At 44.9% G+C, this 22675-nt stretch overlaps 1 protein-coding gene across 2 annotated transcripts in view; it reads right to left on the bottom strand.

The window, feature by feature from the left end:
- Positions 1-16271, bottom strand: part of ANKRD13C (ankyrin repeat domain 13C) — a 78169-nt gene extending 61898 nt beyond the window's left edge. For both annotated transcript variants that reach the window (XM_054980963.1, XM_054980964.1), the window contains exons 1-2: positions 15703-16271; positions 8819-8860 (exon numbers count right to left, since the gene is read on the bottom strand). In XM_054980963.1, coding sequence (XP_054836938.1) covers positions 8819-8860; positions 15703-16066 — 406 coding nt within the window. In that variant the 5' untranslated portion in view covers positions 16067-16271. The remainder of the gene's footprint in view (positions 1-8818; positions 8861-15702) is intronic.
- Positions 16272-22675: the final 6404 nt, after the last annotated feature.

Here is a 22675-nt window from a genome sequence, read left to right as displayed (position 1 = left end):
TAGCCGGCCCCAGATTGGGCGTGGTCTGGAACTTCACCTTTCGGCTTCACTTTTTTCCGCTTGTTAACATCAAGGAGGACATGGGAGGATTACATTAAAAGAGACTTTGTATTGTACCCAGTTGATTGTACTATGTACCCAATGAGTTCCCTGTAGGGTCTATTTATTCATATATGTATGGAATGGGAATGTATGAATTATTTATGAATTATTTATAGCACTTGCACTTTCAATACACTTTTGTAAATGATTGATAATTGGTATAATTAATTGTATTTTGCCTCCTGTGGGATTGTCCCTCTCCTTACCTTCTGGATTACTACAGGGGCAGCCATTGTCTTTACCCAGCTGGTTGTCACGGCAGCGACCTCCTCTGCCATCCAGCTGGTCGTCACAGGGCTCTTGGCTGCCTTCCAGCCTGCCAGCCAGGTAAGTCTAGGGGGAGGGGGCTAGGCTAGAATGGACCTTTGGACACTTACCGTGAAGGGTCCTTCTCCTCTGATGGCAGGAGGACATCCTGGGTGTTTCCCACCATCCTATTGGGGAGGCAGGAAGTAGAATTTCTTCCTCTTCCTTTAGTAGGTGGGACCACCCTCTCTGTCCTCAGATCGGGTGACTCCCTTCAACAGTATATAACCATGGATTGTCGCTTATGACCCTTAGCCTAAAGTCCCTTCAAGTACAGACAGAAAGAAGGTTAGACAGCATGATAGAAGCAGCAGGACAGTAACGACTCAGTAAGGTCCCTAATGTCTCTGAAGATCTTGGGAGGGCAAGATGTCCTCCTGCCATCAGAGGAGAAGGACCCTTCACGGTAAGTGTCCAAAGGTCTGTTCTCCCTCTGAGGCAGAGGACATCTTGGGTGCTCCCAAAGCAGTGCACTATTCTTCGGGTGGGACAAGATCTTCGTCCTCCACCACATGTAGTAGTCTTCCGAAGGCTGTGGCAGCCGAAGAATACGTGTGTAATCGATAATGTTTAATGAAGGTAGATAGCAAAGACCATGTGGCGGCTCTGCATATTTCCTCTAATGGAGCGTTTCTCCGAAAGGCTGCATTGGTGGCAGCGCTCCTCATGGAATGTGCTGTGATCCCTTTAGGTATGCTCAGCTTTTGAGCTGTGTACGCTTCCTCGATGCAGGTCTTAATGCTGCAGGCAATCGCCACCGGTGACATGCGCTTTCCAAGCTTGGAAGGTGTGATGTTTATAAAGAGAGAGACTGTCGGATGTGTTCCATTCTAATCAGGTAAGTCTTGAGGGTTCTCCTCTCGTCGAGGTTATGCTGCTCGCATTCTTTAGAGTGTCTTGGATTTGGACAAAAGGAAGGCAGATTGATCTCTTGAGAGCGATGAAATTTAGAAGAGGCTTTCGGTAGGAAAGATGGATCAGTTCTCAACACTACCTTGTCCGCATGAAAAATGCAAAGGTCTGAGCGAACAGACAACGCACTCAGCTCAGAGACACGGCATGCTGATGTTATTGCTATGAGGAAGATAGTTTTTAGCTTAAGCCATCGCATGGCAATTTCCCTAATAGGCTTGAATGGGGTTTTTGTTAGAGCCTTTAACACGCTTAAGCGCCACGTTGGGAATCGATGTACTGTCGGGGGATTCAACAGTGTTGCTTCCCTGAGGAATTTGCGGCCATGCGGATGTGAGGAAAGGGATTCATTTCCCACTATGGGTATGACTGTGCTAATGGCTGCAACTTGTTTCCTTAGTGTTGCCGGTCTCAGTCCGTTGTCTAATCCCTCTTGAAGGATGCCGAGAATGTTTTGTAGAGATGATTGTACTGGATCTAACTTCTTGCATCTGCACCAACGTGTGAAGGCCTTCCATGTTGCACTGTATATTTTTATGGTCCGGACTATCTGTGGTTGGTAGCCCATCAGGGAGAGATGTCCCCATTCAATTTCCACCCTGTCAGTGACATCCACTCTGGGTGGGGGTGCCATATTGGTCCCTGCTGTAGGTCCGGCTGACGGGAGGTATAAAGGGGGCATGCTGGACAGAAGCTGAATGGAAGAAAACCAAGGTCTCCTGGGTCACCCTGGAGCTATTAATATCACGGTCACCCCTTGTTCCCGTATCTTTTGTAGCAGTCTGGGCAGCGTTGGAAGGGGTGGAAAGGCATAAAGTAGTCCTCTCGGCCATTGCGAGGTCAGGGCATCAATGCCCTCCGCCTCTGGATGGAAATATCTGGAGAAGAATCTTGGAACCTGGCGACTCAGATGCGAGGCAAACAGGTCCACTTTCGGGGTGCCGAAGAGTGCTGTGATGAGAAGACTTCCCTGTTGAGAGACCATTCCCCCGGGTGAAGTTGTTCCCGACACAGCCAATCTGCCTGAACATTCAAAACGCCTTTGACGTGTTCTGCCTTGATAGATAGGAGATTCCCTTCCACCCATCCGATGATCCTGTTTGCTTCCCTTTGTAGCCATGACGATCTCATCCCCCCTTGTCTGTTGATGTACATCTTTGCAGCTATATTGTCTGTCCGGATTAGGACATGCAAGCGGAAGATTTTGTTGCTGAACTTGTTCAGTGCTAGATCTATGGCCCTCATTTCCAGGACGTTGATCGGTAGGGATTGCTCTTTCACCGTCCATGTACCTTGGATCAGGGATCTGTTCAGAGTGGCTCCCCAACCTTGAAGGCTTGCATCCGTAAATATCTGATTGTAGGTCGGGGTAAGAAAACTCTTGCCTTGCTTCAGACTGGATTCTATTGTCTACCATCTTAGGCTTTCCTTGACCTGTCTGGGTAGCTGCATCCTTAGGACCTGTCTCTGTGTGATCTGCATCTGGAATGGTCTCAAGAATGATTGAAGGGGTCTGATGTGGAAGGGTCCCCATTGAATTGCTTCCGCATCTGCTACCAATAGGCCTTGGAGTTTGGATAACTCCATCAGAAGGGACGAGGGTTGTCTGATGATGTTTGATGTCAACTGTTTGGTCCTGGTGATCTTTTCCTTGGAAAGGAAGAAGTGTCCCACCTGGGTATCTATGGTAAGTCCCAGGTGTTCTAGGCTCTGTGTTGGTTGGAGAGAGCATTTGGACGTGTTTATCTGAAAACTGTACTCCTTCAGAAACTGGAGTATGCGTTTGGTATCTCGAAGAGAGGACTCTCTTGACTCGGATCTTATTAGAATATCGTCCAGATACGGATGGAGGTGAAGACCCATTTCTCAGAGCTGAACGACAGACACTTTGAGAAGTTTGGTAAAGACTCTCGGGGCCATGGCCAGACCAAAGGGTAGCGCTCGGAATTGTAAATGTAGGCCCCCTACGTAGAACCTCAGAAACTGTCTCTGAGTCATGGCAATTGGAACGTGAAGGTACGCTTCCGTAAGGTCTATGGATGTTAGGAACTCTCCCTCCAGAAGTGCCTCTGCTATGGATCGGAGAGTCTCCATCCGGAAGTGGCGTAACTTTATGAACTGGTTCACATACTTCAAGTCCAATATGGCACGCCAGTCCCCGTTCCTCTTTGGAACAGTGAAGAAGATAGAGTACACCTGTTAGGACTCTTACTTTCTCTTGGGTAGATTTTTCTTTTAATCTTTCCCTTAACACCCTCTGGGTAGTTTGCTGCCACCAGGATTATATTCCAAGATATTTTATTTAAGCTTTCCCTTTGGTAACGTTCCTAAGCATCAGGCTCCTTCGTGGTTCTATGTGGCCCTGAGGATAGGAATGGGATATAGCAATGGCAGCTACTCTGGGATATAACAAAACAAAAATAAACTTTTATTTAGTCAAGAAGCATATCAGTTTCATAAAAGTAGTTCTCAGTTCTTAAAGTTACTTCATTTAAACTCATTCATACAGATCTCTTCTAAGGCTTCACACACAGTTAGCCTCTTTCTCTAACTCAATATTTCTCTCACAGAAATGCTTAAACTCCTCAGGCAGCACACAGCTAGCCTCTCTTTCTCTAACTCCTATTCACAGAAATATTAAACCTGCTCAGGCAGCACACAGCTGGCCTCTTTCCCTGATTGAGTGTTCTTTCACAAACATGCTCAGTTCAGGTTCCACACAGGTTATATTTCTCTCATAAATATTTCAATATACTCAGGCAGCATACGGCTAGCCTGCTTTCTTCTGACTCAAAACTTTTCTCTCTGCACTGTCAGTCTAAACTGCATTCACTCTGCCCACACTCTCGGTCATCAACCAATGATATCACTCACTCATCCCTCTCTCACCCCCACTCTTCACCTAGTTCACACCAAGCATTTAAAGACACATGCACACATTTACTTGAAATCATTACAACACCCCTCTTCCTTCTTCGATATGGGGGACTGGTTCGACGGCCTTGATGTCTATGAGGTGATGTATGGCCCTGATTGTGATGTCGCGTCTGGTTGGATTTCTTTTTAGTGGTGACACCAGGAAATGCTCCGGTGGAAGTGAGCAAAATTCTATTAAGTAACCATTGGATACTACTTCTTTGGCCCAGGCATCCGCCTTGGAGTCCAACCAGATTTGGCGAAAAAGAAGTAGTCTCCCCCCCACCGGCGCCTCCTGCGAGTCAGGGCTTCTGGCTTTTATCGTCCAACTCGTGCCTGTTGGTGCGGTTGAATTGTTGCCTTTGCAACCTGGATTGGAAGGCTCCTCTGCATGGCTGATTCCTCTGGAAGTTCCAGGTATGCTTGATGTCCGGTCGGCTTCTGGGCAGTGTGTGTTGGGATCTAAAGGGCTGATAGTCGAAGGATCTTCTCTCTGGTCTTTTTAGAGATTTTGGAAGGGCCTTTTTCTTGTCCCTGGTCTCTACTAGGATCTTATCCAGTTGTTCCCCAAAGAGCTTGCCGCCCAGGAATGGGTAGGACATCAGTATGGTCTTTGCTTGAGTTTCCACCAGCCATGCCCGAAGCCAGAAAAGGCGTCTTGCTGACGTCGTCGTGGCCATTGCTCTGGAAACAAATGACATAGTATCCAATGTGGCATCTGCCGTGAATGTACTTGCTTTTAGAATTCTGTTGGCTCCTTCTAGAAGTCGTTTATTGTTGTTTGGTAGGAGTTCCATCAATCTCCAGGTCCACACCACTGAGGCCCTGGATACGATGGATGCTATGGCCGAAGCTTTGATCGCCATGGCCATTGCTTCATGCGTTCTTCTAAGGGCTCCGTCTCCCTTTTTGTCCAGGCCGTCCTTGATTGATCCTTGGCCATCTTCCGAAAGCAGGCCGTGTGATTGGAGGGCCGTCACTAGAGCGTCTACAATTGGTACCTGTAACAACTCAGTTGCAAAGTTAGGTAGGGCATACAATTTCTTAATAGAATTTGGAAACTGCTTAGGGGCTGCTGGCATGGCCCATTCCGCCCTCAGGGAAGACCTTGGCTTTTTCCTCTGATCTAGGGAAGAATTCCCTATTCCCCTTGGGTCTGATTCTAGAAGACTCTGATTTGGGGTCCTCCTCCTCCCCTTTTGGAGTCTCCCTGAGATCTAATGCTGCCAAGGTCTTTGACAAGAGATACTGGTAGTCCTCAGCCTGAAACAGCCTGTTGGACTGATCCACTTTGCATGCCTCTTCCTCCTCCTCTTCCTCAGGGAGGAAATCCCCATCCTCTCAGCCTTCACTGAGAGATGACCCTTCTTCCAGCCAGCGGACCGATTTGTCTACTTGTTTGGCAATAGTCTTTCTGGCCGCCTTAGTGGGCCATGGGCTATTTGCTTCCCTACCAGTGGGGTTGTTTTCTGACCACCTGAAGGGGGGATCGCTACTGGGGCATTAAGGCTCTGACTGGCAAAGGGATAATAACTCCTCCCTCATGGTTTGCCTAATGGCCGCCAAAGTCTCTGGCGATAAGCCACTGTTGGGGGCACTTACGGAGGCCGTCTGGATGATGCGGTTGGAGCTCTGGCGTCCTGTGCTGTTCTCGGGCCAATTTTCTCCCGCTGGGAGATTGGCAAGCACGTTGTTGTGTTCGCGCGGGAAAACTTCTGCCACAGCCGAGTTTCCCGCCAAAGCCGAGCTCTGCCACGCCGCATCACCCTCAGTCGGCTGGATGGGGCGCGCAGCCTTCCCCTGCACCCGCTTGGACAGACGGGGTCGTTTAGGGGGTCTGGCCTCCGATGCTGGTGCTCCTTGTCGGGGGGTTGCGCAAGCCTTGAAGGCATGCCGGCGCCGGCAGGGTTTGATCCTGCAGTCAGTAGGACGGCTCCCTAGGAACAACCCGATGCGTGCTCCAAAAAACTGTCTTTGGAGTCCGCTGACTCCCTAGACGTCATGGTTCCTCTTCCAGTTCTCCGAGGAGGAGGGAAGTAAGTAAGAAGGAAAAGGAGCCAAGAAAGGTTCGAGTAAGAAAGAAGGAATAGAAGAAGGAAGTTGTAGATAAGGTAATAGGTGAAGATCAAGAAGAACAGTAGGGAGTTAGAAGAGCTAACTAAAGCAGAACTGCTCTCCCCGGAGGCAGGAAAGAACTGAGGACAGAGAGAGTAGTCCCACCTACTAAAGGAAGAGGAAGAAATTCTACTTCCTGCCTCCCCAATAGGATGGTAGGAAACACCCAAAATGTCCTCCACCTCAGAGGGAGAACAAAGCTTCCCCTGTCTTTTTCTCCTCGGTGTGCTCTGAATCTTTACGGAGCATACCGAAGCAGTTTAAATACTGGAATCCCAAAGCGGCTTGATAGTTTGGGATTCGGGTTATTCCAGATTGTTTTCCCATTTCAGGGAAACCTGAAGTGGGAAACCCATGCACACCCAATAATAATTGTTGCCATATTATTTATTTAAACAGTAAGAATAACCTTCAAAACAAGCGGTACATATCTACAATATGCACAGGAATTGCTGTTATTCAGTGCTATAGATAGTCTTATATATATTTAGCAAGTAAACCTTTGTTTGTAAAAAAACTTCACTCATTCCAAAAGAGGAAAAAAATTCAAAAGGAGTTTTTAACACCCCTTCCCCAAGTTTCTCAATTTTTTAATTGAAAACATTTTAGGATAAACTGAATCAGGAAAACCGAATCACCCTAGCACTGCACCCCTAGCAGTCCTCATTCTTTGTTCAAAACCCATTACTCTTATTAGTTCTTTAATAAACCCTATTTCCAAGGTATCAAAAGCTTTTTCTAAAATTAGACTCTTGATCACTATTTTTTCCAAATTATATAATGTTCAGCGTTCTTCTAACATTATCCATTAACATTCTATTTGGTATGAACCCTGTCTGGTCCATTCTAATATAATTTTTAGAACTCTATTGGCTAAACATTTAGAAAATATTTTTGCATCTACTTAAGGATAGCAATTGGTCTATAGGAGGATGAATCAAATGGATCTTAATTTTCTTTATAAATGGGCATTAAATTGGCTTCTGACCATGTCTGTGGAATTCCCCTTGTTTGCATTATAAAGTTGGCTAACTCAGTTAAGGGTTTTTTAAGCTCATTTTGGAATAATTTTAAAAATTCCACTGTGAACCCATCACAACCTGAGGATTTATTAGTACTAAATTAGGCTATCACATCCTGCATTTCCTGCTCCTGTATGGGTTGTTCCAGCCAGAGTGTATGTTCCTGGGAGAGTCTTTTTACTACCTGATTTTGTTTGAAATATAATTTAATTTTGTCCATATCCGGTTGAGAAGATGGATGTATAAAGTTGTTTATAAAAAACTGCCAATTGTTTTGCTATATCCTTCGATGTTGTGTAGTATGAACCTATCATCTTAAGAGATCTATTCTTCGAACTAGTTTATGTTCTTTGACTCTCCAAGCTAAAATTTTTAAGGTATTTAACCAGAATCTCTGTTTCAAACATAATTGCTTTTGTATCTGGTCTGATTCTGTAGCTTTGAAAATTTTCTTTTTGGCAAATAGTTGCATATATACTCTTTTACTGCTTATATTCCTATCGTTGTTTAACTTCTACCATCAGTTCCATATATAATAATATATTTTTTTCTTTTTTCAGGGTGGACTGCAGAGCAATGATTTTTTCCCCTTAAGACTGCTTTGAATGCATCTCATACGATATTTGGAGTGATTCCATCCTTTGTATTTTCCTTAAAAAATTATTAATTTCTAGCATTAGCTTTTCTCTAATCTCATCTTTCCATAAAATTGAATTATTTAGCCTCCACATATATTATTTATGTGCTTCTTCCAACTTAAATAACTGACAGTCCACTGGTGCATAGTCTGTCCACAGGGTTGGCTCAATATCTGAGTCTGCTATTAAATTGAGTAAATCCCTGGAAACTAATAAATAATCAATACGTATGTACGTCTTAAATCTAGGGGAATATGTATAGTTTCTAGTATTCTGATGTAGATGCCACCATGTGTCCATTCCTCCTCATTCTCCATTTCTATTAAACAGTAATAAGAAAAAGCAAAGAAAATACTGGTGGCACATTTCCAATTGTCACTCACTTTCTTGTCCTTGTAGAGAGTTAAGAGAAAGTACAAGACCAGTTCCTATAAAGCCACTTCGCCTCCCAGACAGCTCCCCGACAGTCAATTGCCCCTTGGCCCCACCAAATTACATAAATGCAACTGGCAGTGGACAAGATACAGATGAGTATATGATGAGAGGAGGAGACATGATGGTTCTATTTCTTGCTAATAGTGCCCCTTCCCTCCTTCAGCTTCCAGAGCTATTTTCCATTTGGGATAGATGAGAGAAGGTGAAGAGAGAGGAATACTCCTCTTGCTTACACTTGCCTTTTCTTAATGATTCTTGCAAACAGTGTGAAGAGGTGCAAAGGGGAGCAAATGTGGTCAGAGGCTTCCACTGCTGTCTAATGTCATTTTTATAATGACTTTTTTAAAAAGAAGAAAGTGCAGTTTTACCAACCTTTATGTCCCAACATCACAGCAAGGTGTAAAGGAGTGTTTCCTGCAGAGAAAATATAAATTAACAGATTAAAATCTACAGGAGTTTAAGCAAAAAGAATTTAAAATTCAAATTTGACACAAACAACAGCTTCAGTAAAGAGACGCTTCAATTTGAAGTGAGTAAGATGTGTTATTGACATGAAAAGTCACTTTGCTATGGTGTCTGTATTGTTTCCATATATAGTTTTACATCTGAGAAATTAGATAAAGATCATTAAACAATATAGTAGGGTAAAAATATTCTGCCTTCCTAAATTACAGTCTGTAAATGAAACACATCAAAAAGCATACAATCTCTCAAAATAGATCATTACTGGAAAATTAGAGTAATCTTAAAAATATATGCAATTAAGCTATGTGTATTCTGTAACTGTTATGCAAGAATGTGATACAAGTACAGAATTCAGCATCGCAGGAATCTCAGGTTTTATACATGTGCATGTCAGTGAAGAGAGACAGATGACTAAGAAATCTCAACTAACATCACAGAGAGCCAACTAGGTGTTATGTTGGCATATTCCAGACTTATGGCGGCATTACCCTCCCTATGTTGTCGCAGCAGCCCCCCATCTGCACCAGGCCATGGTGGCTGGGTGCTGGTGTAACTGCAGTGTAAGTCCCTGTGCCGGAAGCCAGGGGGCAGGGCATGAGTCAGTCAGCTCCCTAGGTGAATAATGGTGACATAGCCTATAGAGACCCAGTCTATGGGGAAACTCAATAATCCACCCATGTGCCCAGCCTTGCCCAAGCGATTCAGCAGAGCATAGGATGCTGACTACTGCAGGGGCTGATCTGCTCATGCTGTCATGCCCCAGGCACCCTACATAACCTCCAGCCGGGGCACCCATGATGCCAGGTAAGTAGAGAGGAAGCTAGAGGCTCTATCTGAGAGCCCCCTCTCATGGATACTTAGAGCGCAAGGTGAGAGAGGGTGCTCATGATGGCATCGCAAGTGTGCACCAGGGGAACGTTGCAAAATTCAAGCAATTCTTTGCACTCACTCAGGGAAGTAGAGGTAAGTCCAGAATGTCTGACTAACAATTACTACCCAAATTCCCTTGCAGGTTACCCGACTCCCAAGTTCTGGCTTGGGGAGAAGTGTGGGTGCAACAACAGATAAGGAGGAGCTGGGGAGCCGTCAGGAGAGGCCTGCCCACCAGCCAGCACCGCTTGTGCTTGATTAGGATGCAGTTGCTCAGGGAGCTGTGCTTGACACAGCTGTTTCAGGAGGGCGGGCTTCTAGCCAGTCTACGCTGGGACTCTGTTCAGACCCCCTTGGCTGGGCTCCCCGCTCAGCAAGAGGAAGGAGAGCAGCTGTGGGTCAGGGTGACTAGGTGCTTGCTCTCATAATTCTCCCCATGAGTGCTCCCTTCACACTATCAGAGCTCCAAGCAGCCATGGGAGCAGGACAGCCAGATGTGGATGAGGAGCACTGAACCGCCAAAGTAATATCCTTCATCTGGTTGCCAGCTATGGATGCCATCTCCAATCATGGCAGACCCTGCTATAGCCTGCATGAAGCCTGGCTTCTCACCACATGTGTCTGTTTCTCTTTCAGGCAGGTAGCAACCCGTCAGGGAGGCCACAGAGTGTGGCTGTTCCAACCTCTGGTGATCATCCCCAGCTGCCATCGGAGCCCTGCCAACAGAGCCATTCCCCAGCCATCCTGCAACTCAGCCCCACTCCTGAGAAAGCAGCATGAGGAATGTCTCTCCTGGCCCTGACTGCTGCTCAAACAAGCGCAGCTCCCTTCCCCAGGCAACAAAATTGACAACAAGCAACCGGCCACCCTCTTGACTTCTGGCAGTCCAATAAAGTCTGTGTTGAAAAACGACTCCCTTCCTGTTTGTTTGCTTCCCTATGCATGACAGCATCACCCTCTCCACTTCCCCGTAGGGCTGCCTTTTCACACATCCCAGAGAATGATCTCTGGTGCTGGGCTGGGCTGGATAGGATGGCCCTGAAAAGGCTCCAGGTGCCTCCATGCTTTTGTGTGGCTCTGCTGCCCAAAGGAGGCTCCAGCCTCCTTTGTGTGGCACCTTGGCTCCAGCCCCACCCACCTCTCCTCCCTGCTTCCCCACTCAAATTCAGCGGGGTGGGACTTGGCATGTTGCCCATGGGTGTCTGGTGGAAGGGGGGTGTCATGCAGGGCTCTCATTGTCCAAGAGTGCTTCTGAAATCTGATAAACCAGGCAGATGACAGCTCACGCGGGGAGCAAGATTGATGGGGTGTGTGGGGTGACACCCTAGGATCTCTTTGGCCCCTCTCCCATGAGTCTAGACCACCCTCCCTTTTGCTGTTTGAAGAGACGAGGATGGATTTCTGAAATCTTGCACTGGAAAGGGGATGATGGCCCCAAGAGAAGTTTCTCTGGACCTGCAGGCCGGCATTCCACTCTGGGGGGTATCATCCTGGGACCTGAGCCTGGTTCTCAAAGTCCACCCTGCATTCTCCTAGCATCTTTCCAATGCAGTTATGTGGAGCTGCGGCAAATCAATGGGCATTCATTGCTCATATCACATTCAGTGGGCCTTCTAGCCTCTCCAATGCTTTCCAATGGGCATTCCCACCATTTGTTTTAGGACACGCCCCCACTCGCCTCTATGGAGTTGCCTCGCAAAGACTTGGGGGTCTGATCCTGAGTGCCAGAGGCTGCAGGTGCAACCTCTGCCAGGTCCCATTGCCTTCCTGATCTTACTTTTCATGGAACGGGTGCATGTTCCTTGGAGCACAGGTGGAAGGGGAGGGGTTGCAAGTGAGCAATGCTTCAGCTACCAGCATGGCCCTTGTCAGAGATGGGGGTTGCGCGAGCAGGTGGGTGGATTCCCTGTCTGCACCTTCAGTGTGACTCTTCCTCATGGGACAAGGCTCCTCTTGAGGCAGGCCCCTCTGTTGGGGTATGGCAAGCCCAATCACTGTTGTCTTTCTGCCCTGTAGACACACTCTCTACAGGGCAGGGGAGTAGCATCAGCAGCTGGCATCTCATTTTGTTGTGTAATTCTATGCATCTTCCAAATTAGAATGCCACTCAAAGGTGGTATTTTTGGAATTATAAATACTATTGTCTCTGAGGTACATGTAAGTGGCATGTCTCTTCACCAATTATAATCTTAGCACTTCCCTGGCCTAAGGTACACAGAATGATATGAACCAGACCTCATTCTCAAGTGTTTTGGTTTCCATAATTCATCATCTGGTGACAAGCAAAAACAAAGTAACCCATGGTAGACTGATCCCTATACAGAATTTCAGTTAGCCAACTACAGTCTTCTGAATAGCGTGTACAGATGTATACCTCAAGAACAATTTCTTCTCTATTTCCCATCCCCTAGCTTTGGAATCCCTTCCAGCTCATCTAAAAATACTTCCTTGAACTAGGCAACCACTTAGCAGCTGACAAATGTATTTGCATACAGTTAGAGATGTCATCTTCAAAAGTTAATATCCAATGGATGTAGCCTACCTTGAACCCAGATGATATGAGTTTAAATGTCTTCCTAATCTAAATCTACAGAAAAAACTACTTGTATTCATTCTTCCTACCATATGTTGTAACTACAGGCTCCACCTCTGCTTACACCATTTGCAAATCCTGAAGCTCCATGAGCTTGTCATATTTAATGGTACGTTGAATACTGAAGGAGCAGGTATTTCACCTGCCAAAGAGCTGCAGCAATACTAGATGAAACGGCATCAAGTGTGATCATCTTTCATTAGCAAACTGTATGCAAAATTAGATTTATAAGAATCATGATGCTCTGCCTTTCTCCCCATTCAAGACTCAAAACAGCGTACATCATTCTCCTTTCCTCTATCGTGCCCTTATAGTAATAACCTTGTGAGGTCAGTCTGGCTGAGAGTATGTGATTCACCCTTTCTTGAGATAACCCTGGGCAGGGTTGTTCTGATTCTCTTCATTTTGGACACAAACTCCCATCATCATCTTGAACCCAGAGCAGAATTTTCAGACTCTGACTTTAGTCTGGGGTGAGTTATGCCTGCCACAGACAACCAAAGCAAAAAGTAGTGAGGAGGGGGGTGGTTCTGGGGATTGCTTGGGCCAGAATGTTCCAATTCCCTTCATGCTCGGTACGGCAACTCCCACGATCATCCTAAAGTCCATGGCTAATTTTGAGGCTCCTAGCTTTATTTTCAGGTAAGTTATGTCTGCCACAGACAACCTCCTTTGGAGAGCGTCTGCATCTACCTGGATAGGCTGGCCCAAGATCTCCCGATTCCCTTCTTTTTTGGCATGGCAATTCTCATTGTCATCCTAAACCATGTGTCCAACTTCCATACGCCTAGCATTTTTAGCAAGTTCATAGACAATGACTTCTGATACAAAAAGCAAGGGGATGGGAGTTTCTAGCAATTATGCTGAGATGTTCCAATTCACTTCACATCTGGCACAGCAACTTCCATGACTATCCTGAAGCATGTGGCCAGTTTCAAGACTCCTTATTTTCTGTGCATGCCACAAATAACAAAACAAAATCTTTTATTTATATAAATAATGCTGACATGTTCGACTACTTAAAACCTTGGCCAATTTCACACCATTAGCAACAGTTTTCACAATTCAGCAGCTCAGATTCCAATATTACTATCCAGCTATAAAACATAAATTATGTCAAACTTAAATGGTTATCATCACCTTAAACAAATGGCAGTACATTAACCAAACTAGTCACAATGCTTGATGTCAATGGTATTATAAACAAAAAGACCATTAACTATCTCAAAACAAGAAGAAAATTAAACAGATACAATTCTGAATGTCCTACTGTACTGTTCTTGACAGAGATTTTAAGTGTATGGGGATAGAAGACAGCCTAAAGAAATGATAAAAGGCAAACCATGTCCATACACTCCTGACCTGGATATACCTTATGTTGAAATAATCAGGGCTTGGAACAGTAAAATTGGAAATTGTGCACATTTTAAATGATACCATAGTTAAAATTAAAACATTTGCAATAATGTTTTATACTGTAATTGTTTATTTAGCCACATACTAAACCAAATGGATATAGAAAACATTACTTATGTAGTTCTGTTTATTACTCTACAATGACTATTGTTTGCTTATGTCAGAAACAGGCTTACTAATACTTTGACTGTAGGCAATCATACCCACCAGTTTGCAGTTCACATGCTTTATGATAAAAGTACTAGACAGAATAAGAAAAAGTTAGAAATTTAACAATCTTATTGAACATTTATGACTTCTCATTAAATGCCCTAATAAAAATCAAGGATTCAAAACAATTGTTACTAAAAGCTACAACTGGGAAAGGTCAAAGTAAAAACTAGTGATTACAGTAAGATATAGCATTTGGCTATTGCCGGCTGTAATTCAAACTCATTGATGAAGTTGAAAGACATGAAACCATAAATATCTTCCTGGAAAACCTACTGGCAAAATAAAAATTGAGAAATCCTGGGGAAGCAAGTTCCTTTCCAGAAAAATCCACAGATGTTTGAATGGGGAAAAGAAGTTCAAATTTATATATAACAGATTGTGATTTCAGTAGAAAAAGGCATATATGCAGCCTGATCTAATGCATGTTTACTGGAATTAAATCCCACTTAATTAAACAGGACTTACACTCAAGTGTACATTGCTATGTAGCCAAAGAATCATTTCCCAAACTAATGTTATTTGCAAAGGGGCATCTCAAGGTAAGCTTTAGGGTGAGAAAAGCAGCATGTTTTCATAGTTGAATATAATATGGGCTGAAATTTTATATTTCCGATTAAGAGGAATGATGGTTTTCCTCAGTATACTGGTATAAAATAGCACAGAATAGTCATGCTTCTATTTCTTGTGCCTTTTACAAGAAATAAAAGCATAGGAAGAACTGGTGGTGACTGTGCTTCTGACCAGCACCTTCTCTGAAAGAAAAAGGCTATCAGTCATTTATTTGTAAGACTAATTTCTGGATAAGTCAATTCTGCACTGAATGATAACTAACCTGTATTCATGCAAACGACTCAGTAAGTCGTTTACTGAGTTCTATTGCAACTTTGCTCCAAGATCTCCTTCAGAATAAAAAGCCAAAGATGATTTTAACGTCTAAGCAAGTACAAGATCCCCACCAGCACTCTTGCAGCGAATGCTTCTAAGAGCATTCCCTGCATTGTAAGAGCTGCTTGAAAGAGCAGCTGGGGAAAGTTTGGTTTAGACGGGGGATGAGGAGACACACAGAGGGAAGGATTTAAATTCCTCTCCCTAAGGCAGCTGAGCTGCTCCAATAAAATTCAGAGTCCTCCAAGGCTCTCGCAAAAGGAAGGACAGAATCGGTGGGGTATCCAAAGAATCCCACCCTCTCAGCAACGCTCGGTTACCAGCACTCTGGGCTGCGCGTTTCGCCCTCTAAGAGCGAAACCACCCAAACGCGGTTAGCGGGAGTTATGCCATCACAAAGCCTGTCTGCACCATAGCTACTTAACTATGTCACCGAAGGTTTACACGCCTCGGCCCTGACAAGCAAGAGAATGAGAGCGACCCTTCAAAGTAACGGATATGCCTGTGGAGGCACAGAAGCCATGGCGCTGCCAACGAATGGGCTACGGCCAAGTTCCGCTCGGGGATGGAAGTGGCTCGAGGGGCGGCTCTGGGCTCTCACTGCATAGCCTCAGAGAGCTCGAGGTCTTAGACTCTAGAGGTGCAAGAGAGGCACTAGGCTCCAAGGGCGGAGACCGCTTTGCCCCGCGAAGCGGAGAAACGGGCACGCCTCGGGTTTACGAAGAGGAAGGCCGGCCACTGGGTCAGAAATGGGCTTGGTGTGGAGGGAGCCAGAGACGTTGCTTGGACCCTCTCCGGAAGCTCGGGGGCTCACCGTGACTGTCCTTCTGGCCGATGCCGTGCGTGCGGATCAGAGCCGACAGCCGCCTCACGTCCCCTTTGAAGACACACTCGTGAACCGGAAAGTGCGCGGCGGAGCACTTGTCGGGCTCGGGGATAGCGGCGGGGGCCGCTCCCCCGGACCCTCCCTTGAGCGGCAGCCGGTGGTGGTGGTGGTTGGCGAAGATGCGGTGGCTCCCGGCACGGCCTCCCTTGCCGCTCCCCGCTCGGCCGCCGGTGAAGGAGCCTCCTCCGCCGGGCGCGGCCGCCGCCTCCTCCTCGCCGGGCGCCAGCAGGTCCCCGTCCTCCTTGCTGGGCTTATGGTCCCTGCGCAGTGAGCGCAGCTTCTCTCCGGTCATCGCCAGCGGCTGCCCCGAGCGCGAGGTGGCCCCGACGGGGAGCCGGCAGCAGCAGTCGCTGCGGGGGGCTCGAGGCGCTCAGGGCCGCGGTGGCGAGTCCCGTCCCATCTGCATTCCCTTCGCCCGGGGACACCCCGCAGGCCCGGAGCTGGGAGCCCAGCCGAGCCGCTTTCAAACTCCCTTCCACCTGCCGCTCCTCTCAGCAACCCAGCCAAGCCGCCATCTTGTCCAGCGGCTCTCGCGAGACCGCAGGACCCTACCGAGCGAGAATCCAGGAACTCTCGCGAGAGGGCCATTCTCCTCCTTCCCCGGTGTCGTAAAGCAGAAGGAAAGAGCGAGCGGGGTTTGGCGCCGTTTATGGGGCCGCTCGGTATTGAAAGGCATAGTGGGGTGAGGTAAACAAACGGACGAATGGCGGGTCGGTGCTGCTGAGGAATATTGTGAGGATACGGTATTGAAGGCAGGATGTTAGCGGTGTCGTGAAGCGTTATTGATAAGGAGAGAGGAGGGTGTCTACGCTGCTTGCTGTGGCGCAGGCTTCAACTTCAAAGTGAGTCCTACAAGGTGAGATTATTGGGAAGTAGGCTTGGCAACCTCCAAATGACATTCCAGCTGTTCTCCAGAGATCACTTGCCCTAGAGAAAATGGATGCTTTGGAGGGTGGACTCTATGCCATTACATCCCGCTGAGGTCCCTTCCACCCTTCCCAGGCTCTGTCCCCAAATCTCCAGGAATTTTCCGCTTTCACAACTTAGAGTTGGCAGCCCTCAGGACTAGGCTTTTACACATGGTGGGATCTCTAGCTGGATCCGAGTTGGTACAGATTTTCTGACCCTTTTTTAAAAAATTTCTTGGAGCTGTCAGTAGAATGAGGAATAGTATAGAGAGGTGCCAAAATGTAGAATGGGATGCCTTTAAGAGGAAGAAAGACTGCACTGAGACTGCCAGTCAAGAAGGGAGTGCTGCATGTGCAGAAAGCAATGTATGTATAAAGTCCTGTGTTCAGTGCAGCATACTTCTAACAGTGTTTATGCGAGGTAACGTAGGAAGGATCAGAATCATAGTCAAATCAGGGTCATTCCATTCCCAGGCTTCTAAAAACAGTGAGGCCTAGTGTCCCCCTTCCACTGTTACTGACTTAAAGTAGTAAAAAAGAGCAAGAGCCCAGTAGCACCTATAAGACTAACAAAATTTGTGATAGGGTATGAGCTTTCTTGAGCCACAGCTCACTTCTTCAGATACAGCTAGTATGTGAGTCCATCTGTCCTTATATATCGGAGAATGGAGTGATTATAAGCAGGCGTGATTGAATAGGGTGGAGTATGCAGAGGGGTAGTAGGTGTTGAGAAGTCAGCATTGGTAATGAGACAGGAAGTCTTTGTCTCTATTCAATCCAGGTGAATGCATTGTCTTGAGCTTCGTTATCAGTTGCAATTCAGCCATCTCTCTTTCTAATCTCCATTTGAAATTCCTCTGCAGGATAACTGCTACTTTTAAGTCAGTGCCGTTTTTGAGATACAGTGACTAGAATTGCACACAATATTTCAAATGAGGCCTCGACATATACCTATATGGGGGCATTATAATATTAGCCTTTTTGTTTTCAGTTTCTTTCCTAATAATCCCTAGCATAGAGTTTGTCTTTTTCACTGCTATGGCACACCTTTATTGATATATCCACTGTGACCCCAAGGTCTCTTTCCCTCTCGGTCTCAGTACATCCAGACCCCATTTCAATATACTTGAAGTTGGGATTTTTTTGTTCCAGTGTACATTCTCTTACACTTACTTACATTGAACTTCATTTGCCACACTGTTGCCCACTCACCCAAATTATAGACATCCTGGAGATCTTCACAGTCAGGCTTCGTTTTCACCATCCTGTATAATTTTGTGTCATTTGCAATTTCAGATTATTTATAAATAAATTAAGTAGCAGAGGCCCCAGTACGGATCCTTGTGGGATCCCACTGCCTACTTCTCTCCGTTACAAGAACAATCCATTTATTCCTACTCTTTGCTTCCTGTCGTTTAACCAGTTTTTAATCCATAAGAGGACCCATCATTTTATCCCATGACTCTGTACTCAAAAGTCTTTGGTGAGGTACTTTTATTATTATTATTTATTTATGGTATTACACTTCTAGACCGCCCTCCCCGTCAGACAGGCTCAGGGCGGTATAACAACATACGATTTTTACGAACTTTGTCACAAACCCCTTTGAAAGTCCAAGTATATAATGTCTACCGGGTCACCATTATCTATGTGCTTGTTCATTTTGTCAAGAACTCCAAAAGGTTGGTGAGGTGGGATATCCCTTTGCAGAAGCCATGCCAATTTTCCCTTGGCAAGCTTTGTTTCTTTGTGTGACTAATAATTCCATTTTATCAAAGAGATTCTCCTGGCTAGAGGACAAGCATTTTCTCACAGCAGCTTTTTAAATTTTGCTTCAAAGATTCAAACCATATGTGAATTTCCAAATTGGGGCTTTCACAACCTCCACTTTAGTCAGGGAGACTAATTCAAAATCCAGCTTTATCAGGTAGTTCGTTTTGATAACTCTAGGAAAGGATCTAAAACTAAAAAGGCATCCAAATTGAATCTGATTAAAAAATTCTTGAGTTCAGTAAACTTCTGCTGATCTTAAATAATTCAGCTGTATGAGAGTTAGTTGACACACTGCTGTCACCCCCACCCCATTAGGTCTTCTAATGGGAGAACTATGAGATAAACAGTACAATCATAAACATGTTTATTTGGAAGTGAGACCCTCTGAAACAATCAAGATTTACTTCTAACTCCATATTCATATGGTATCAGTGAAAAAATGATGCGAAAGGAGTCCAGTTTGCCATCCCCACTTTTACTTAAATGCATTTCTTTGTCTGTGTAGTTGAGGCATTTATATGCAGCATGTAATATTCAATAGAGAGAAATTTCATAATCCATAGAAAAATCTTTTACAACAGCTTGAAAAGTACACATGTTGGATCACGTCTTTTTTGTTTTGTTTTGTTTTTATTTTTATTTTATTTCTAAAACAGTAAACTACAAAAAACTACAATAGTACAAGGGGAGGAAAAGGAGGGGAAAAAAAGAGAGAGGGGGAAGGAAGGGGTGGAAAAAAGGGGAAGGCAGCCTACAAACACTAAACACTACACTTCAATGCTTTCCCTTCATACTGCCATAATTGAAAAATAAAGCTTAATAAAGTACTGATGGAATGGTTAATCTTACAAAATACAAATTACAGTTCAAATTAAATCTTTTTCCCCCTCCTGGGCCTCGGATGCAGTTCTCTCTGAGCAGCTACAGCCGCAGCGCTCGTTGCCTCCCCCCTCCCTTTAGGCTTCGAATCTTCTTCTTTTTGCTTGATGTCTTGCCCAAATTCTTGGTTTTTGTCCACAAAATCCCTTAGTTGATCTTCCGAATTAATCTTGTAAGCTTGATCTTTATAACTAAACCCGATTCCTTCCGGAAATAGCCATTTGTACTTTATGCCACGATCCCTCAAAAGAGCCGCCAGCCTTTTATACTTGATTCTTCTCTTCCGAACTAAAAATGGAACGTCCTTCAGTATCTTGACTTTATTTCCCAGAAAGTCCAAGTCCGCATTATATGAGTTATATAGGATGATGTCCCTGACCCTCCTAGATGAAAACTCAATAACAATCTCTCGAGGCAGCTGCCGCTTTATTGCATATTTTGAAGATGCCCGACGGGCTCCCAAAATGGCGCTTTTTACTTCTTTAGTTGCCCTCGCGGGTGTCGCTAAAAGTTCCGAAGCAAGATCCCTTAAATCCTCGTTTTCCTCCTCTTTAACATTCTGGAGACGCAAAATGGTCTGTGTTCGCTCCACTTGCAGCCCAATCAGCTGGTTTTCCACCAACTTTAGCTCCTTGTTCGTTGCTCTCATAAGTGACGCATTTTCCCGAGCAGACTTCTCTGCCCCCCCCGCTACTTCCTTGATGGCTTTCACATCGCTCTCAATTAAGCCCACCCTTTGATCTGTTTCATTCAGCTTGTCAACAAAGGGTTTTATGGCTTCGATAACCGATCTTTTCACCAATTCCTCAAGCGACTCGCCTCTTCCCTGCAGGGCAGCCGTAACTGACTTGCCCAAGGCAGGACTCTGCTTTTTCGCTGCCATTTTAGGGGGGGGGACTGCCAATCTTCCGAGACTCTGCGAGGGGGGAAAATCCGAATCTTCTAAATTTCAGATCCCACCACTCCTTCACATACGCTTGTAGTGACAGAAGGGATTCGCTTACTTACAGGCTTCCGCCTAGTCCTGTTCTTTGCCGTTTTCCGTAGCCCAGCAGCACGCGAGGTGCTGCGCACGTCTGCCGGCCTCCATAGGGACAAACGGGCAATTTACCCCCTGCCTCGGTTTGCCAGAGGGCTCTTCCCGCCGTGTCCCGGACCCAGACTCCCTCCCTGGGAGCCCTGGGGGCTAACCTTTGCAGATCAGCCGCCCGGTCAGGCTGCTCGGCAGCGTCTTCTCGGACCTGCCGAGAGGAGCGCCCGACATGGCCGCGAAAACGAAACCGAATCTGTTGGATCATGTCTTAATGTATATTATTCAAAAACATTTTTAAAAGTCCATCTTTCAACAAACTTATCAGTGTATGGTGTGAATATAATTTTTAAAAAATATATATGTTAATTTGGTCAAAAAGCAATTCTCCCAAGTTTTATATACTGTTTTAACAAAAACAAGACTTTTTTTTCTTTTTTTACTCTAGAATTTTTTTCTCTCTCTATGCAAACCCCAGTCCTAAGCTTTTGTCCTAAGAATTGAAAGTCCTACTGATTTCTGAGACTGGAAGCTTAAACTGTCTGTCTCTCATTTTCTTAATGGCTTTTGTTTTGTATCTTTATTCTTGTAGAGTTGCCTTTATTTATCTATTAGGGATGCAATGATTAAAGGGACACCTCAGTCTATGAATTGCATGTCTTTTAATTAACAGTGCAGTACAAAACAGAGTTATGCTGTTCTGGATCCATTGATTTCAATGGACTTAAAAGAGTGCAATTCTGCTTACAATTGCTCTGTAATTATGAGAAATATTGCAAATGAAATAAAACAGTTGTTCTGAAGAAAAATATTCTTTTATGTCTCCCAATATGCACCTTCTGAGGAAGAATACCTCTTTAGAAGGAGGTTACTACCCATGGATTTGTAAGAACCTTCAAAGATTCAAACTATATGTGACACTGGGAGATCTGTGAACAGATTTCCTGTTCCTTTTATAAAACAGTGAATAGCAGCAACGATAGGCTTCTATTTGGTTTGGGGCCACAATCCATGAGATGGGACAGTAGTTTAACAAGCAGGTTTCTAAGAACAGTTTCCTGGGAATAATCTCCATTGGAGTTTACTTCTGAGTAGACCTGCTTGGGATTGCTTTCTTAATATGTCAATATTCTCTGAAGATGCAAATTATAGTTCAAGGTCTGAGATAACATTTAGATCAAGTTACACAAGATATTGCATCTCGTGCAACATAAAAACACTGCCAACCAATAAAGGCAACACTCTTGAATGGCGGAATCAGATCTTAAAACAGATGACCTGCATGCTCAAGTACTTTCAAGTATAAACATTTATTTTGATTTAGCATGCTATCAGTACTAAGACAAAATGTGTAATCTGAAATTATTTTATTGGTTAAAAATCAAGAAAATAATGAAAAAGTGATTTTCTTCAAATACTGGGAATTATCAATGAGCTAGATTCTGTGCAGTATTTCTGTGGGCACACACACTTGTGCCCACAGAGTGCAGGGTTTTTTGGTTCCTGCCTCCCACAACAACCCAATGTGCCCCCTGAGATTTCAGGAAAGTTCTTGTGTCCACAGAAATGTGCGCTGGATCTAACCAAAACATCCATCATGAATGGGTCTATACTTGGGTCTTCCTTTTTCCAATTGTCATGTACCATCAGCAGGGCCATCAAAGGCAAGGCAGAAAGATGCTAGACACCTCGCCACTGCATCCAGATACAGCAACTGCTAAGAATAATGCCCCCCACTCCAGATGCGATAGGCCATTCATAAGGAACATGTATTGACATTTCTTGTTTGCATTTAGTCTTGATTCCTGTCAGATGATTCAGGACTCAACTCTGGCTGAAAAGGATATAAACATGAAAGAGGTGGTTCCTTGGTTGTTTGCCTTAGTTTGGAGGTGGGGTGAATCTGCATGGTTTGTCTCTCTAGTGTTCCAACCCTGCCCCTTCTTATTTTATTAATTATTGTTTTCATTTATAGTTCACTTTTCTCAATGGGACCCAGTATGATTTTTAAAATTCAGTCAGTCAGTAAGAACATTACAATTATGATAACTTTTGAATCTAACAGCAAAGATTCATAATTGGGCTGCCCTTGAATTATAGGGGAGAAACCCAAACAATACATGCAAACATATGTAAGGCAACAGGACAATCATTATAGTCCCAAGCAGAAATATTACACCACAACTTTGCTCTTTCTACAAAAAAAGCCCTTCCGAACAATTCTGAGAAATTCTAGAAACGTTTGGAGGGGAGGGGTCCTAATTACCTCAGCCAGACCATTCCACAGTGTAGGAGCCACCACACAGAATAA

This window comes from Eublepharis macularius, chromosome 5, assembly GCF_028583425.1.
Source record: "Eublepharis macularius isolate TG4126 chromosome 5, MPM_Emac_v1.0, whole genome shotgun sequence".
Taxonomy (NCBI): Eukaryota; Metazoa; Chordata; class Lepidosauria; order Squamata; family Eublepharidae; genus Eublepharis; species Eublepharis macularius.
Note: the sequence above shows the minus strand (reverse complement) of the source record. Positions and strands in the feature narration are given on the sequence as shown.